This window comes from Scyliorhinus canicula, chromosome 6 (genome assembly GCF_902713615.1).
Source record: "Scyliorhinus canicula chromosome 6, sScyCan1.1, whole genome shotgun sequence".
Taxonomy (NCBI): Eukaryota; Metazoa; Chordata; class Chondrichthyes; order Carcharhiniformes; family Scyliorhinidae; genus Scyliorhinus; species Scyliorhinus canicula.
Genome location: NC_052151.1, coordinates 120,344,229 through 120,362,523, shown reverse-complemented (window position 1 = coordinate 120,362,523; position 18,295 = coordinate 120,344,229). Strand labels below are relative to the sequence as shown.

At 45.7% G+C, this 18,295-nt stretch overlaps 1 protein-coding gene across 1 annotated transcript in view; it reads left to right on the top strand.

Annotated features, from left to right (window-relative positions):
- Positions 1-18,295, top strand: part of ift172 (intraflagellar transport 172) — a 226,127-nt gene that overhangs the window by 41,109 nt on the left and 166,723 nt on the right. The window contains exons 9-14 of the mRNA XM_038800014.1: positions 1,687-1,810; positions 2,871-2,966; positions 5,935-6,096; positions 7,749-7,802; positions 12,441-12,544; positions 13,604-13,689. Coding sequence (XP_038655942.1) covers positions 1,687-1,810; positions 2,871-2,966; positions 5,935-6,096; positions 7,749-7,802; positions 12,441-12,544; positions 13,604-13,689 — 626 coding nt within the window. The remainder of the gene's footprint in view (positions 1-1,686; positions 1,811-2,870; positions 2,967-5,934; positions 6,097-7,748; positions 7,803-12,440; positions 12,545-13,603; positions 13,690-18,295) is intronic.

The window sequence follows — 18,295 nt, the reverse complement described above, 5'->3', positions numbered from 1 at the left end:
CTATCTCACCCTCTGATCATTTTGTATGCCTCTATTAAGTCACCTCTTAACCTTCTTCTCTCTAACGAAAACAACCTCAAGTCCATCAGCCTTTCCTCATAAGATTTTCCCTCCATACCAGGCAACATCCTGGTAAATCTCCTCTGCACCCGTTCCAAAGCTTCCACGTCCTTCCTATAATGAGGCGACCAGAACTGTACGCAATACTCCAAATGCGGCCGTACTAGAGTTTTGTACAACTGCAACATGACCTCATGGCTCCGGAACTCAATCCCTCTACCAATAAAGGCCAACACACCATAGGCCTTCTTCACAACCCTATCAACCTGGGTGGCAACTTTTAGGGATCTATGTACATGGACACCGAGATCCCTCTGCTCATCCACACTACCAAGAATTTTACCATTAGCCAAATATTCCGCATTTCTGTTATTCTTTCCAAAGTGAATCACCTCACACTTCTCCACATTAAACTCCATTTGCCACCTCTCAGCCCAGCTCTGCAGCTTATCTATGTCCCTCTGTAACCTGCAACATCCTTCCGCGCTGTCTACAACTCCACCGACTTTAGTGTCGTCTGCAAATTTACTCACCCATCCTTCTTAGAAAGCTTTTGGCTTTTCCTTGATCCTACCTGCCAAAGACTTCTCATGTCCCCTCCTTGCTCGTCTCAGCTCTCTCTTTAGATCCTTCCTCGCTTCCTTGTAACTGTCAAGCGCCCCAACTGAAACTTCACGCCTCATCTTCACATAGGCCTCCTTCTTCCTCTTAACAAGAGATTCCACTTCTTTGGTAAACCACGGTTCCCTCGTTCGACCCCTTCCTCCCTACACAGAGGAAGAATTCAGAATGTCCAAATTACATCTTTCGGGACTTGTGGGAGGAAACCGGAGCACCCGGAGGCAACCCACGCAGACACTGAGAACATGCAGCATCCGCACAGACAATGACCCAAGGGAATCGAACCTGGGACCATGGACCTTTGAAGCAACAGTGCTAACCAATGTGCTACCGTGCCACCACATTTCCAATAACAGAATATCGACTGAGTTTTAAAAACTTTCTTTGTTCTAGAAATGATTCATATTGTTGCATGAGAAATTCCCCTGACTCAAGTACAGCTGCATAATTATAATATTTAATTTTCTTGTAAGGAACACATGATGACCCAGCTCTCAAAGGTCAACTAGCACTTGGTATCAAATGCTGTGAGATATTTATGAACAACCTGACAGTACAATATTTAGTATTCTCTTTATGTGTTAACAATTAGTTCAAAATGACAGCAATATAGGTAACAGGTATTGGTTTAAAAAAAGTATAAAAATGAACTTTATACATAATGTGTCAAAGGCAAACAATTGACCCATTTATTTTCTCTATATAACACTTAGGATGTATATTGCAAACCCACATCACTTCTGAAAATAAATCATGCTGGGCACATTCTTGATTTTAGGACAAAGTTGTTGACAGATGAATCTACATTTTGGCATCTTTCTCATTGTGGTTTTGCATCAACCCCATTCAGTAGAGACAATTATGCTTGATCTGCTAGTCATTGGCTGTTAATCTTACTGTGAAAATGTTTTTATTTACTGATGAAAAAGCTTTCTGTAAGTTCTGGACATTGTGAGGTATTAATTTATTTTCAATTAGTGCCTTAATTGGTTGCTTTTTTTGCAGGCTCAGAGTACTAAACTGGAGTCCTCGTAGAAATGCATGGGATGAGTCTCGACCAAAGGAGATCCCAAATGTTTACACTATTACTGCCTTAGCTTGGAAAAAGGATGGTTCCAGACTATGTGCGGTTAGTAATCAAAAATAAGTATACAGCATCAAACACATTTGAGCTTTTAAAATACAGCATTAAGTACTTTCTTCATGTGTGAAACTTGAATGGGCAAACAATTGGCAAGTAACATTTGCACATAAGTGCCAGACAATGATCATCTCCAATGAGAGAAAATCTAATCATTGGTCCTTGACGTTAAATGGCATTACCATTGCTGAATCTTCCACTATCAACATCCTGGGGTTTACCATTGACTAGAAACCTAACTGGACTGGCCATATAAATACTGTGGCTACAAGAGCACGTCAGAAGCTAGGAATCCTGCAGTGAGTAAATCACCCCTGAATCCCCAAACCCTATCCACCATCGACAAGGCAAAAGTCAGGAGTGTGATGTAATACTCTCCACTTGTCTGGATTAATGCACCTCCAACAACGCTCAAGAGGTCAACACCATCCAGGACAAAGCAGCCCTCCTGATTGACACCTCTCCACAAACTTTCACTCCCCCTACTATCAATGAACAGTAGCAGCAGTCTGTACCAGCTACAAGATGCACTGCAGGGACTTACCAAGACTCCTTAGACAGCACCTTCAAAATCTAAAAGGATATGGGCAGCAGACATATGGGAACACCACCTGGAAATTCCCCTCCAAGGTGCTCACCACCCTAACTTGGAAATATATCGCCATTCCTTCACTATTGCTGGATCAAAATCCTGGAACACGCTGCCGAACACCACTGTGTTTGTACATACACCACAGGGACTGCAGTAGTTCAGGAATGCAGCTTAACATCATCTTCTCCAGGGCAATTGGGGATGAATAATGCTGACCTAACCAGTGACGCTCATAGCCTATAAATGAATGAAAAAAAAACAATGATTGAATGATCAACCTCTGGATAGTTTAAGACAAATGTTTCACTTTCTGCGATGAGATATATTTATGATGGGACATATTTTTCAGTTTTAGCATTTAAACTGAATGAGCGTTTCCCATTTTATACTCATCAGCTTTTTTTGTTAAAACTACAGAAAATAAAACATTATATGCGTCTTGTATTTATTTTTCAGGGTACTCTTTGTGGTGGTGTGGAACAATTTGACTGCTGTCTGCGTAGATCTATTTACAAGAACAAATTTGAAATGACATACGTTGGCCTCAGTCAGGTAGGTAGAAAAAATTGGCCTCACTTCAACTATTCATGTATAGTACAAGAGATAAGTATTGGAATTTGTGTTATAAGTGAATAGTAAAAATAATTGTACATTACTTATAGCTTTTACACAAAATTCATACTTTTATAACAAGATGTAATCACCAAGCCTCCTTCCCTCTCATTGTACTTGGCAAAGATTACTTTTGAAACATTTTGTTTTTCATATAGGCTTTGGTTATGCCCAGCCAAAAAGCACTGTTTCAATAACTTGAGTAGATAAATCCCGGCTGTAATTCCTCGTGCAGTACTGAGGGAGCACTGTCGGAAGGGCTTTCTTTCAGATGAGCTGTTATACTGAGGCCAGTTTGCCTTCTGAGGTAGCAACAAAAGATCCCATAGCTTAACTTTGAAGAAGAGAAAGGGCAGCACAGTAAACAGTGGTTAGCACTGTTGCCTAGCGCTAAGGACCCGGGTTTGAATTCTGGCCCTGGTAACTGATCGTGTGGAGTTCTACATTCTCCCCGTGTCTGCATGGGTTTCACCCCCACAACCTAAAGATGTACAGGTTCGGTGGATTGGCCCTTAATTGGAAAAAAATAATTGGGTACTCTAAATTTAAAAAACAATTTTGAAGAAGAGCAGAGGAGCTTGCATCAGTGTCCTGACTGTAATTAACATCACAAAATCAATTATCTGGCCAATATCACTATTATTTGTGGGAGTTACTTTGTGTAAATTAATGCTAAATTTGTTTTTCTTTTCTTCCTTCTTCATTTTTGTTTTTCCTTTCAGCCAAACATACGAATTAGGAGGAGGAATAGGCCATTTGGCCCCTCGAGCCTGCTACACCATTTGATAAGATTATGCTGCCAGACCTGCTGATCTTTTGCATCAGTTTATATTTTTATTAAAGCATCTAACTCAGCCATAAGAAATGTTCAATGACCCTACCTCCACTGCTCTCTGGGATCGAGAATTCCACAGAATAATGACCCTCCGAATGCCGAATGAGAAAATAAATTCTCCTTGTCTCTGTCTTAAATGGGAGACTGCTAATTTTTAAATTGTATCCCTTAGTTCTCATCTTTCCCAGAAGGGGAATCTCAGCATCCGTCTGTCAAGTCGCCTCAAAAAACTTCTATGTTTGAATAAGATCATCTCTCAGTCTTCTAAACTTTGATGGATATAGGCCCAGCATGTCCAACCTTTCCTCACAAGATATCACTGATTCTGAACTGTGGTCTCACCAAAGTTCCGTACAACTGCAGCAATAAATTACAACATTCCATTAGCCTTTCTAATCACCTGGACCTGCGTATTAACTTTCTGTGATTCAGCATGTGGGGGCAGCACGGTAGCCTTGTGGATAGCAGAATCGCTTCACAGCTCCAGGGTCCCAGGTTCGATTCCGGCTTGGGTCACTGTCTGTGCGGAGTCTGCACATCCTCCCCGTGTGCGCGTGGGTTTCCTCCGGGTGCTCCGGTTTCCTCCCACAGTCCAAAGATGTGCGGGTTAGGTGGATTGGCCATGATAAATTGCCCTTAGTGTTGGGTGGGTTTACTGGGTAATGGGGATAGGGTGGAGGTGTTGACCTTGGATAGGGGGTAGGGTGCTCTTTCCAAGAGCCGTTGCAGACTCGATGGGCCGAATGGCCTCCTTCTGCACTGTAAATTCTATGTAATCTCTATGTACCAGGACATCCAGATCCCTCTGTACTGTAGAGTTCGGCACTCATTCTCCATTTAAACAGTATACTGCTTTTCTATTGTTTCTACCAAAATGAACAAGTTCACATGTTTCCACATTATACTCCATCTGCCAATTTTTTGCCTACTCACTTAACCTATCTATAATTCCTTTGCAGACACCTTATGTCCTTACAATTCACTTGCTTTCCTATCTTTGTGTCATCAGTAAATTTAGCAGTCATAGATTTCATCCAAGTCATTCATATGAATTGTGAATACTTGAGGCCCCAGCACTGATCCCTGTGGCATTCCACTAGTTACAGTTTGCCAATCTGAAAGTTAACAGTTTATCCATGCTCTCTGCTTCCTGTTATCTACCCAATCTTCTATCTATGCTAATATGTTCCCTGCTAGACCATGAGCTCTTATTTTGTGTAGTAACCGTTGACGTGGCATCTTCTCAAATGGCATTTAGAATTTCAAGTGCATCACATCTACATGATCCCCTTTATCCATGTTGCTTGTGCCCAAAGAACACTAATGAATTAGTTAAATGTGATTTTGCTTTCACAAAACCATGTTGACTCTGATCGCACTGATATTTTCGAAGTGCTCTACTATAATCTCCTTAATAACAGAATCCAGCATTTTTACCATGGCAGATGTCAGGCTCACTGCCCTGTAATTTCCTGCTTTCTGTCTCCCTCCTTTCTTAAACAGAGGAATTACATTCCTTATTTTCCAATCTGATGGGACCTTTCTGGAATCTGGGGAATTATAACCAATGCATCTACTAACTCTACAGCCTATCTTTTAAGATCCTAGGCTTTGGTTCTAATAATTTTCTCAGTACCCTTTCCCTGGTGATTGTAATTGTTTTAAGTTTCCCCCTCCCTTTCACCTCTTTATTTATAAGTATCTCTGGGATGTTATTTGTTATTCTATAGTAAAGACAGACACAAAATATCTGTTCAGTGCTTTTTTCATTTCCTTCTTTCCCCTTATTAATTCCCTGGACTCTCTGGAGGACCCGTGGTCACTTTTTTTCCTTTTTGCATACCTGTTGCCACTCTTAACATCTGTTTTTATATTTCTAGCCAGCTTTCTCTCATACCTTCTCCCTTTTTGATTTGCCATTTTTTGCTGTTTTTGATGTTCTGTCCAATTTTCTGATCTACCCCCATTAATCGTCGCAGAACTGTTCAGTTTTTATTTCAATAGAGTTCCTTGCTATGGATGATGCATAAAAGAAACTGGGAACCGATATCATTGTCTTTTTATTCTAATCAGGTTATAGTCAGGAACCTTTCAACTGGTACCAGAGTAGTGCTGAAGTCTCACTATGGATATGAAATCGATGAAGTGAAGATCATGGGTAAAGATCGATACCTGGTGGCTCATAGCACTGACACGTTACTCCTAGGAGACTTGGCAACGAACAAACTTAGTGAGGTACCATGCAAGTTCAAAAGTGGGCTATATTTACTAATTTCTTTTAAGCTTGTAGAGGTATTTTGCATATCTTTCAATCTGCATTACTAGCCTTTTTTCTTGTAACACACATCAATAATTGGTTGCTGGGTTGCAGTTCCATGGGAATCAGCAGCACTTGGTTACCCTGTCTATGTGAGGCAAGATGGTGTCAGCAGAATATTTAATTATTAAGGACATCACAACTGAACTTGATTCTCTTAGTCTGTGCTCACACAAGAATGATTTTTCACATTGGATAGAAATAGAGTGTGGAGACTGTAATTGGATTGAACAGGCTTATTGACAATAACATTGCAAGAGTATTGTTAAGATGTGGTTTTAGTATTTGAAGTGGGAATACATTTATTTCTGTGTTTCAGGTCAGATAGCTCACTGACATTGTACTAATGAACTGTACTTCAGAGTGGTAGGAATAGCTTCTTACATTACATACATGACATCACACAAGCTCTTACATTACCAAATTTGTGATTTTAACTGCAACATTTGCTTGGAAGGAACCTGATTTAACCGTGGAGGTTTTTGTGCTCAATATGATGGCCAATACAAGAGTAACATTGGGCAGGACACTTGTCTGTTGTGTTATCCTTGGAAAGGTGGATTCGGCAAAGAAGTGAAAGAACTTTAAAAAATGCATTACATTTAGGTTTTATAATTATGTGGCACAATATTAGTATATTGACTATGTTAAAAATCTCTGTCCATTTTTTCAAATATGGTATTCACTATTTTAGTTCATTTTAAACAGGAATTAAAACTGTGCTGGCTCACAATCACTTTTTCGAGGATCAAGAAAAATGCTGGCCTCGTCAACATTGCACACATTTCATGAAGGAATATAAAAAACAATTCATTCAAGGCTGTTGAGCATTTATATATAAAGAGCTGAATATAGTCAGGCTGATGATGGATTCTAAAACTGGGGTAAAGCCACCATTTAGGAGTTTCAAATCTGTATTTTAAGCCTTTCCAACAATTAATGCCTGGTGTAGCTTCTGTTTCTTCCAGAGTTCAGAGCCCGCCTTGAAAATGTGTCATCCAAATGGAGATAGTGTCTCCAGCTGAAAGGACACAATGACAGATGCACCCACGTAACTTGGTGAATGGGGTTTGGAGCAGTTAGGCATACCCTGATCTGGGAGGGGCTCATTGGTAAGATGGGAGGGCCTTGGGGATGGGTATCTGTGGTGAGGGCAGAGGGAGATATTGAAAGTGGGGAGGCTGTTGCTGCTGGGGACATGTCCGGTGGCCACAAAGTGCCTAATTAGGCCCTTAGTAGTGATCCTTAGGCTCTTAAATTACTCAATTTGCCGTTGGGTGGGAGGGCTATCCTACATCTACACCACTTCTGTTGAAATGTCATAATAATGGGAAGATGACAGACACTGCACAGCCCAAACCCCAACCTCAACTCCCTCCCCATCCATCCCCTGCCTAACCGAGAGGGCTAGTAAAATCCAGCTCTAATATTGCAAGTGATAGTTCCAAGGTAGCTTGTTCAGTTTTCTACAAAATACCTCATCAGCAAACAGCAAAATCCCCTCATTGGGTTAAATTTGATGATACTCTAATTTGAAAAGAAAATGTTTATAACTTCTGATTTGTTTTAGGTTGCTTGGCAGGGGACTGGTGGAAATGAGAAGCTTTACTTTGATAATGAGAATGTAAGTCTCACTTCCCTTTGAAATTGTGCGAAATATGTGTTTTGGTCACAAAAATATAATCTTGTTCTTTACATGAATGAAACACAGGTACAAGCTATTTTTGATAAGCTTGTAATGAGAAGAAGCTCCTTAAACTTGAGTTGAAATGCTTATTTTTCAACGTGAAATATCTGGGGCTGGATTCTCTGCTGCCCAATGCCGGCAGAGAGATCGTGATCGGGTGGAAAATCTAGCATCGCCAGTAAATGGGAGCACTGATCCGTTTCCAATGCTCTGTCCCAGCTGGCGATGGCATCGGGGTTTGCAACCACCGGCAGCAGGAGGATACAAATAGGTCAAATGAACCCATTTGCATTCAATTCATGGGCTGGATATTGGATTCTCCAAGCCTCCTGGTGGGATTTATGTGGCGTGGATTGGTGCAGGTATTTATCAGTGTGGCTTGGTGCGATGAACCTTGCGTTGGACCCAAGGGTCTTTAAGGTGGTTGCCTCCGAAGTCCATCGATGAGCCTTCTCCCTCCCACAATACAAATCATGCCCAGCCCACCAGCGACCCCCACTTAGATGATCGCCCTCATCCCACCGCCGACAATCGCCCTCCCCGCAACAGAGACTTCCTCCCACCCCTGACACAGCAGAATTCAGCCCCGGTTTCATTTGACTTACAATGAAGGGAAAATTGTGATTTCTGGAAAGATCTGCTAGCATTCAGTTTTGGAATGAGAATAAGGCCTTACAGTGATATATGAAAATCTCACCAGAATGGATTGTATGCTTAAATTTGACCCAACGCTGAGTTTCGGGCAACCATCTTGTACAAATTAATTGCTGCAGCAGCTAGAATCTGGGGACATTAAATTTTTAAAATAATTTTTGGCTGCTGTTGTCATTTAAGTAGCCCAATGAGTTTTTTTTGTAGCAGTTACCCATGCTTACCAATCATTTGTTCACCTCTTGAGCAGCCTTGATCCACCTGTAGTGTCTTCATCTTCCACTGTCTTATCCACTCTCGCTATTTTGATGTCGTCTGCAAATTTTGCTATGATGCTACCAGCACCTTCCAGATCATTTATGAAACTGTTAATGAATATATATTTCAACACCAAGCCTCCAAGACATCAGTCGCTGCAGTCACTCCAAACCCAAAATGCTTCACTTTCACACAGACACTGCGCCTGCTGTCCAGCTGCAATTGTTCCTTCTTCAGCACACTGCTCCCAATGCCATTTATGCAAAATGTTTGATTAATTACCTTCTTAAAAACTTTCCCAAAAGCCAATCATACTGCATCTGTATTCTCACCCTTATTGATATTGCTAGTTATATATTGGTCGCGATTCTCCGGAAAGATTTCTTAAGCGTGGTAGTGAGTGGGAAGTGCCTCAAGCTTCCCGGCGCTTGGCCCAGCGAAGCCAGGAACGCTATCCAATGTTAATTGGTTCACTTAACGAAGCCCCACGGGCTTCTCGCTACAAGTGAAGACTCGCCAGCTAGCTCAATAAGGTTGAGCAGCAATTGCTCAGCCAACCCAAACCAGCTCGCAACAATGGCGCCGAGGAGACCGCCCCAAGATATGGCGATGTGGACCTGGGGAGGCTCCTAGATGCATTGGAGGCCAGAAGGGATATCCTGTTCCCTTGAGGGTCCTGGAGGATCAGCCAGAGGGCAGCCAGTGGTGACTGGGACGAGGTGGCAGCAGCTGTAAGTTCCGGGAGTGTGACCAGGAGGACTGGCTTCTAGTGCTGGAAAAAGGTCAATGACCTACACCAGGCAGCACGAGTGAGTTGAGACCAACTCACCTTTCCACCCCCACGCGAGCATCCTCCAGCCCAACTCTCCATGCGTTACCTAACCCTCCCTTCACCCCTCCCCTTCCCTTCAACCCCCACACCCACCACTGTGGAACACGCGTGTGGCCAACAATGTCTCCTCTGTGTCTCCTGAGGAAAACTCTGGCACAAATGTCTGGAGAGGGCCCAGACTGGCGATGGGGTGCAGGACTTAAGAATTCTCACCTCCTTCGAGGAACGGGCCCTGGAGGTGACGAGATGGCCGAGGATAGGGCAGACACCAATGCAGAGGAAGCCGCAGAGTTGAGGAATCACCGTGATCCACCCAGGGTACCTATCAGCCGAGACTTGTTATTGTCCCTCCCACTGACCACATGTCCATTCTCCTGCAGGCCCTCCAACGACGCTGGCCAAACCCGGGTGGCCCCTTCTCCAGCCTCCCCAGAAACCGCCTCAGAATAGAAGCTCTGAGTAGGACATGATTGAGGCATCACAGCTGTCACCCCCACCCTCCATCAGCACAGATACACACACCTCTGTGGGAAACGATAGCTGTATGGCTTCTGGGGCATAATCTGGGGAGCGCCACAGCTGCTGATGTCAATCAGGTGGAGGCAGGAACCCCAGGTGAGACAGCAGTCTGAGGTCTGCTGGATCCCAGGGCACAGCTGGGTCCCAGCCTGATGCTGGGTCTCTGGTATAGGATTATCCGGAGCTGATGGAGATATTAGGGTGCAGTCAGGACATTCAGAGGGACTTTTCAACAGGTCCATAGCTGATTGGAGAGGCCAAGAGGCTTCAGGCACTGGAAATGTTGCCGGCAATGTGTGGCACTGAGGCCAAGACTGTTAGGGTGGCGACCGAAGTGGAGAGCCTGGTGCACGACATTGGCAGCATTAGTGAAAGTGTTTAAGGTGTCGTGCAGTTGTTGACGGCCATGGCTGAGGGTCTTGGCAGAATTTCCAACTCTATGGGGGAATGTTACCCAGTACTAGACTGACCTTGATGAGGTGCTGCGGGACATGTCCCCCTCTCTGATGGGAATGGCCGAGGTGCTGCGGCGCTTGTCCCAGTCTCAGATGGCCATTGCCAAGTCACTGTGGAGCATGGCCCAATAACTGAGGAGCATTGCTTAGGGCATTGATGGTTCAGACAGCGGGGAGCCGCCAGGTCTGGCAGAGACAGATGGAGCTGGTGCAGCCGTCGTTCGAACCAGCTTCCCCAGGGTGAACCCCAGGGCCCTATGGAAACTCACTGTTAGGTGGGGAGCTGGGTGCCAATCCGGACCCGTCCCATGGTGTGGTGACGGTGGTCAGGCCTCAGAGCCCAAAGAGGACCTCCGCCAGGGGCATAAAAAAACCACAGGATGAGGTAAGCAACTGGCTGCCTCCACCTCTGATGTACATCCTGGTGAGACACCTAGATGTCGTGGTGAAGTTGGGAGGGCCAAGCACACAGAAGATCACTGAGGGCACTGGGGGAGGGGTAGGTAAGGGTTGAGGGGCGGGTGGGGGGGGAATTGTATAGCACATTAAACACCGTTGAGAACAATCAGTATGACGTCTCTATCACTTCCTTCCGCAATACAGGCTGACCTCCAAACCCTCGGTCCATCTCTCCAGGCATCTCCCCTATCCCCGGGCCCACTGCATGCAGGTGATGGGTTTGACCGAGCACTCAGAAGACAGGTGGGGGTCAGACTATGGCATAGATTGAAGAGCACTGGCGCTCAGCTCTCTGCAGGTTATCACCCCCCCCACCCCGCCTTCGACAGTAACCCGCTGACACTGCCAACCCAGTCCTAACACCCTGGAGTGATCTGACACAAACCCTGTGTGTTTGGATGTTGGCAGCTGCATGTGGTGTTGCCTCCCGCAGTGTTCAGGCATCGCGGTCTGATTGGGATGTTAGACAATGCCTCCCACATGCTACATGGCCCGTCTACCCATAGGAATCCACTTGCTTGTGTGAAATGCTCACTTAACCACGATTGCCAATTCCCTATTAGCATTAGCTTTTTGCCGCACAGCCAGAGGCTTCAGCGGTCGGTGGGGGTTTTGGTAGTCGTTGGGCAGACAGTAAGGATAGGGTTGCCTCTGGAACGGATACACACGATTCAGGGGTTGGCATGGCAGTGCCACATGCAGTTGCCCCCGGTTGTCCCGCACTAGCTCTCTTTCCCCCCCTCCCCCCCGGGCCTCTACCCTCACTCTTCCATGTTTGTCGCTTTGCCTGGTTCTAGTTTTTGGCCTCACGCTATTCACCGGCCTCATTTCGCTTGTGAGAGCACAAAGGCCTGAGAATCGCACCCGATGTGTCAGGTTTGAATGGGCTCCATAAGAGGTGCATCACATTTGTGGCGGGCAGCCTCCTCTGCTCTACTCTTCCGAAATGCCACCAGTAAGAAAACATCCACCATTCTACTACCGCCTGTACTTTCCTTTTATTGATTACATTTAGCCAGATTTGTTACAGGGTCATGTTCTCTGGGAAAACATTTCATGTGCCAACAGCCAATTTAAATTGGGTGGAGGGATTCCTGACAAAATACTTGCACTTTAACTGCCAGAGTAGATGAACCTCTACCATTGGCCAACATTATTTCTGCCAATTTTGCAGAATAAGATCTTTGGCTTTTATCATGCCAAATATGGCCATGTTGATCAAATTTTGGCTTTTACACGCTCATAGCAATGACTTATCAACCATGAGCACAGTGTTCTGAAGACACAGTTCAAATTATGAGCACACGTCCAACACTTGTTTAAAAAAAATTTGTTTTGTGTTTTTTTTTGGCCAACATTGGAAGATATATAGTTTATGTTTCATGTGCATTTTTTTTGCAGGTCTGCATGATTTTTAATGCTGGTGAATTGACACTTGTGGAATATGGCAACAATGACATTTTGGGATCTGTTAGAACAGAATTCATGAACCCTCACTTAATCAGGTGTGACTTATGTAGATTTTTAACCCTAGATTTTCTGTTTTGTCTCATGAAATTACCTTTTTAAACTGATAATGTTGTGCTAATTTATATCTCGTTCTGGGAAAATAGGGTAATGAAAGATTAGGGGCGGAATTCTCAGTTCCAGTGGCTAAATTCCAGAGAAAGCACGGTTGGTTCACTACAGGAAAATCGGCGCGAACCCCTTACCGATTCTGGTACCAGTGAGGGGCTAGCACCGGTGCCGTATGAACCACGCGCGGAAACTGTCAGAGAATATCTGGGTCCCGGGCCGCATAACGCCCTGAGCTGGAAGTTATCGCACCTGACATGCTCGAACCCTAACCCGCCCACCTCGACTCCAAAGCCCACCCCCCACCACTCCCGCCACTCCCGCCAGCCCTAGCAGAAGACGGATCATGGACAAGTGTGGCGGCACTGGACACCGTCAGCAGCTGGCACACCGGGTTCACGGCCGCTGAGACCCCACTTGGCCTGCACGTTGAGAACCCGGCCTATCGGGGGCGGAGCATCATGGGTGGGCCGGCCGCTGACGCTGCAACTACGCGTGGCACATGTCCAGTTGACGCCGGTTTGGAGAGGGTGGAGCATCGCAAACCTGCATCAAACCGGCGCCTCCCCGGATCTGGTATCTGAATCATTTCTCCGCCTGATCCCGATTTTGACATCGGGCTACGGAGAATCCCACCCTAGATCTTTTAAGCAGCACAACCTTTCCAACCAACTGGTTCAGTTAGTTAGTAAATCCTCACAATGAAAGTTAATAAGAATGCTGCAATCTTGGGCTGCAACATCTTGCTCTGAATTAATACAGCTGCCATCTTATTGATTAGTAGGTTGATGTTTCTGCCATCAGACTTCTGAGATTTGAAGCTGCTGCTTTATCTTGGAAGTGTTATTAGCTGTGTAGAACGTTGGAAATACATATGTTGTAAAATTGCCATTAATGGTGGTGATTATCGAATACTTGAATTTCTGACTATTTTGGAAAAACAAATTCACTCCTGAAATGAATTGTTTTTTAATTTCACTTGATTTTAGTGTTCGGCTGAATGAACGCAAACAAAGTGGGATAGAAGACAATAAGAAACTGGCATATCTTGTGGATATTAAGACGATAGCAGTTGGTAAGTCCTGCATAAAGTATAACTTATGGCATCATAACTAATCAACTGCGTTTCATTTCAAGGTTATTTCACTTTTATTTCAGTGAATAAATTTGATGTGTATCTCCTAATGCCAAATTTGTAAGAAATTGAATTTGAAATGATGGAAGTGACCTATGAAGAATTGTTGTTTAGTCCATCAGGTCCATTACTTCCACAGGCCTGTTATGATCCCAGTTGAAGGTATAACTGGACGGGAAGATTCCAAAATGGTACTCTGGCTCAAAAGACCGTAACTTGTATTTTTTTCATAAAACATGGAGAAACTGAGTCACAGGACTGTGAATTAAATTTAACAATAATGAAAAAATATTTATTGAGCATGCAAAGTTAGATTATTATACAATACTCTTTTACTCCCCCTTGTTGACAAATACACAGATTTTATGATTAACATGGATTGTAAAGTACATCTTAAGCGATAATGGTCTCATTAACACACAAGTCCCTTTTAAGGTGACTGAGGTAAGACCTACTCCTCTCTGAACCCAACTGAGTATCTGTGGATTTCTTCTCAAAATCTCCCAGATGAGGATCACATAAGTTTCCAACTCTACTCCCCAAAACATGCTTTAAAATAGTCTCTCAATAATGCTTTCCCTTCGCTATTTGCATTTTAAAATCCAGTCCAGGTTTACAAATATTTCCTTTTAAAAAAAATAAATTCAGAGTGTCCAATTCTCTTTTTTCCAATTAAGTGGCAATTTGGCATAACCGATTCACCTACCCTGCACATTTTTTGGGTTGTGGGGGTGCGATCCACGCTGAGATGGGGATAATGTGCGAACTCCACATGGACAGTGACCCGGGCCGGGATTGAACCCGGGTCCTTGGTGCCGTGAGGTAGCAGTGCTAACAAATAATTTCTTGAACGCAAGATTCCGCTCCACTTTTAATATCGCATCCAGTTGAGCATTTCACACGATCCCCCTTTTAGGTTTCCTTTGTCTTAACTGCTTTTACACAAGCTCTGAGATTCAACTCGTTATTTCAACTCGTGTTCCACAGGCTGTAGTAAATTCTCACAGTCATGAAAATTACTTCAGATATATTTTCGGTGTCTCAGCCTTCTTCTCAGCTCTGTCTGTCTTTACTGAACAGTGCTCTGGTCCAGTACCTTTAACTTCAGACTTCTTGGAAACTTCTCTTCATTCCTCTAGTTTCCTTAACTAACTGCTCTTCAGCTCTCTGCACTTCTTTTCTTAACCATTACTTTATGGTATTTCTTTTCTATCAAAGCTGAGAAAGATATTTCCTCTCCAGCCTTTTAAACCAACTGCTTCTAGCAGAGCTCGCTACCAATCTCCAACTGCAATCAAATTAGCTAAACGAAAGCTTCACGCTTCATCACCCTATGAGGCCCCAGTTACAAAGCAACCACTGCTGGTTTATTTATTCTTCACACCATAGATTTCTCTATGCAGAATAGAAACACAGGCTAAGATTCTCTGTTTGAGAGACTAAGTGTTGACGCCAGGACTGAATTGCATGCGCTTCGCATTCCTATTGAGGGTGCTATTTGGGGAGCAATTCAGGACATACTAATGGGCCAGCACTCTATCCATATGAACCCAGAGAAATTTCCATTGCAGCTGAAGTCATTCACTGGGGCTGAAATTGGTGCTGGAGAGCTTGATTGGATTGGATTTGTTTATTGTCAAGTGTACTGAGGTACAGTGAAAAGTATTTTTCTGTATTTCCTGCCCGATGGAAGAAGTTGGAAGAGTGAGTAAGCCGGGTGGGAGGGGTCTTTGATTATGCTGCCCGCTTTCCCCAGGCAGCGGAAGGTGTAGATGGAATCAATGGATGGGAGGCAGGTTCGTGTGATGGGCTGGGCGGTGTTCACGACTCTCTGATGTTTTTTGTGGTCTTGGGCCAAGCAGTTGCCATATCAGGCTGTGATGCAGCCAGATAGGATGCTTTCTATGGTGTATCTGTAAAAGTTGGTAAGAGTTAATGTGAACATGCCAAATTTCCTTAGTTTCCTGAGGAAGTATAGGCGCTGTTGTGCTTTTTTGGTAGTAGCGTCGACATGGGTGGACCAGGACAGATTTTTGGAGATGTGTACCCCTCGGAATTTGAAACTGCTAACCATCTCCACCTCAGCCCCGTTGATGCTGACAGGGGTGTGTACAGTACTTTGCTTCCTGAAGTCAATGACCAGCCCTTAGTTTTGCTGGCATTGATGGAGAGATTGTTGTCACTGCACCACTCCACTTGGTTCTCTATCTCCCTTCTGTATTCTGACTTGTCGTTATTCGAGATCCCGCCCACTGTGGTCGTATCGTCAGCAAGCTGGAGTTGCGTATAAGCACTCCATACGCACTCTCATTCCAGCCAAGAAGATGGCAGGGCGAAGACCAGCCCCTAGGTTCCTGGACCCAGACCGCGACAGAATGCTGGATACAGTGGACGAGAGGCAGGACACCCCCTAGGCAGGAGGCTCCAACCCGCCATTGTGAACCAGGCCTGGGTGGAGATGGCTGAGGCGGTAAGTGTTGCAGGCCTTACCAGGCGGACCAGCATGCAGTGCAGGAAAATGATTAATGATCTCCTTCGGGCAGTTTGGGTAAGTCACTACCTGTGTTTTCCTGGCATCACACCTGTCCCTCAATCCTCATATCAACCCCCGCTCCCCTCGAGGCTGATTGAAAATGCACCTGCCTCATCTCCCTTACATCCCACCCTACATCAAACCCCAAACCCTGTATTGTTCTCTTTGGCCAGGTGCCTTGCACACACATGTCACCAGCTACAGATCCCCCGTGAAACTCGCTTCCATGTGTTTCACTATGTCCTTTATGAGTCTCCCAGAAAAACGCAGCTTACAATTGTTGGGAGCAGGAGAAGACCGAAGTGGGTATGCTTGAGCAGAGGGCACTGGAGTTAGCCGGCAAGGTACTGCTGCAGCAAGCTGCCGAACTTCAGGAGAGGGCCATCTCCGATGCGGAGGTCGGCATGCGACAACCAAGTGAATTCCGAATGCATAATGATGTCCCTCTAGCAAGTGAGGCACCCCTCTCCACAGACCACTCTTCCCAAGATCTCTTTTCTCTTGCAGAATCACCAGTGGACCAGGCTGGCCCGTCTGGGGTACCTCACCCCCAGCCACATTCCCAGCATACCCTGGAGCCCCACTCTGGGGAAGGCACTGAATTCTCATCACTGCTGTCACTTGCACCCTCCACCAGGAAGCAGCTGCTGTCTGGACAGGTATCGCGTTTCTGGAATGATCCCATCACTGGTGGAGATACAGATGCAGAGACAGGATCTACAAGATGGGAGGGCCAGCAACTTTCCAGCACCTGTAGGTGCGGCTGGAAGGGTTGAACTGCCTTCAGATGCAGGAGGTTGTGCTGACAATGTGTGGTACCCAGGCAAACACTGAACGGGTGGTGTCCACAGTGGTAGGCCTGGGACAAGCCGCCAGAGATCGGGTCAAGATGTCCAAGACTTGGGGTATATTGTCAGTCATCGTGGGTCGATAGCTGAGGCTCAGGACAGGGGAGCTCAGTCACAGGTAGACATGTACCAGGCCCACATGGACATTGCTGCTGCGCTCCAGAGCTTGGCCCATTCAGAAAAGGTCATTGCTGAGGGCATTGAGAGCATTGGCCGGGCGCTGACTGACCTGGGCCAGTCACAGAGGGATGTGTCACAGTCCCAGAGGGTTATTGCACAGTGCCAGAGGAACATGACTGAGGCAATGAGGGACATAGCTCACTCGCTGAGGGACGTGGCCCATTCTCCGTGCTCAGTGTTTGAGGGTTTTGAGATGCTAGTTCAGATGAAGGTGGGCCTCCAGGACAGGTAGCACCAAGTGAGGGTGGAGCCTCTGGATCTCACTCTAGCCTCACCTCAGTCCCATGGAGTAGCCGGGGGCCACTGAGCATCCCGAGGTCTGGGGCCCCCGGACAGGTGTCATTAGCCAAGACTTCAGCGGGCTCCCCTTGTCGCCGAAGTGCCAGCCCCTGACCCGATGGAGCACCTCAAAGGTGCCAGGAACTGACTAGTCCGCGTGGCTGTATGAGGCGTGCATGCTGCCTGGGAATAAGGCGTAGACGTGCATGATGTGCAACTGGTGGTCACAAACCAACTGCGCATTCATGGAGTGGAACCTCTTCTGATTGATGAAGGGCACCCCCTGGTGAGCTGGTGTTCGTAGAGGAGATGCGTGCCATCGATTTTCCCCCCCGCCCACCCACACCCCCTGGAGCTGGGACATGCCTGCTTTGGAGGCAAATGCCTGGGCACCCTGGTGTGCCTGGTCCAGACTGAAGTTTATAGGCTCATAGGGCATCCTGTCTGCCGATGTCAGTGATCACAGATAGGTCCCCAGGAGCGGGTGTCCTCCTTCATACCTTCATGGTGCCAAGTGCACCACCATCTAGTACTTGTGGCGCATGGTCTCCTTGGTTAGCTGGTGTTTGGTGGCATACACGGTCCGGCAGCTCCTTGAAGGACGGGCGGTGATGGTATACAAGTGCTCTGATGCGGAGCCTTCTTCGTACCTCCCCCTCGGCCTGTTGGACGGCTGGCACTCTAGCCTCTCTGGCTGGCTCCTGTT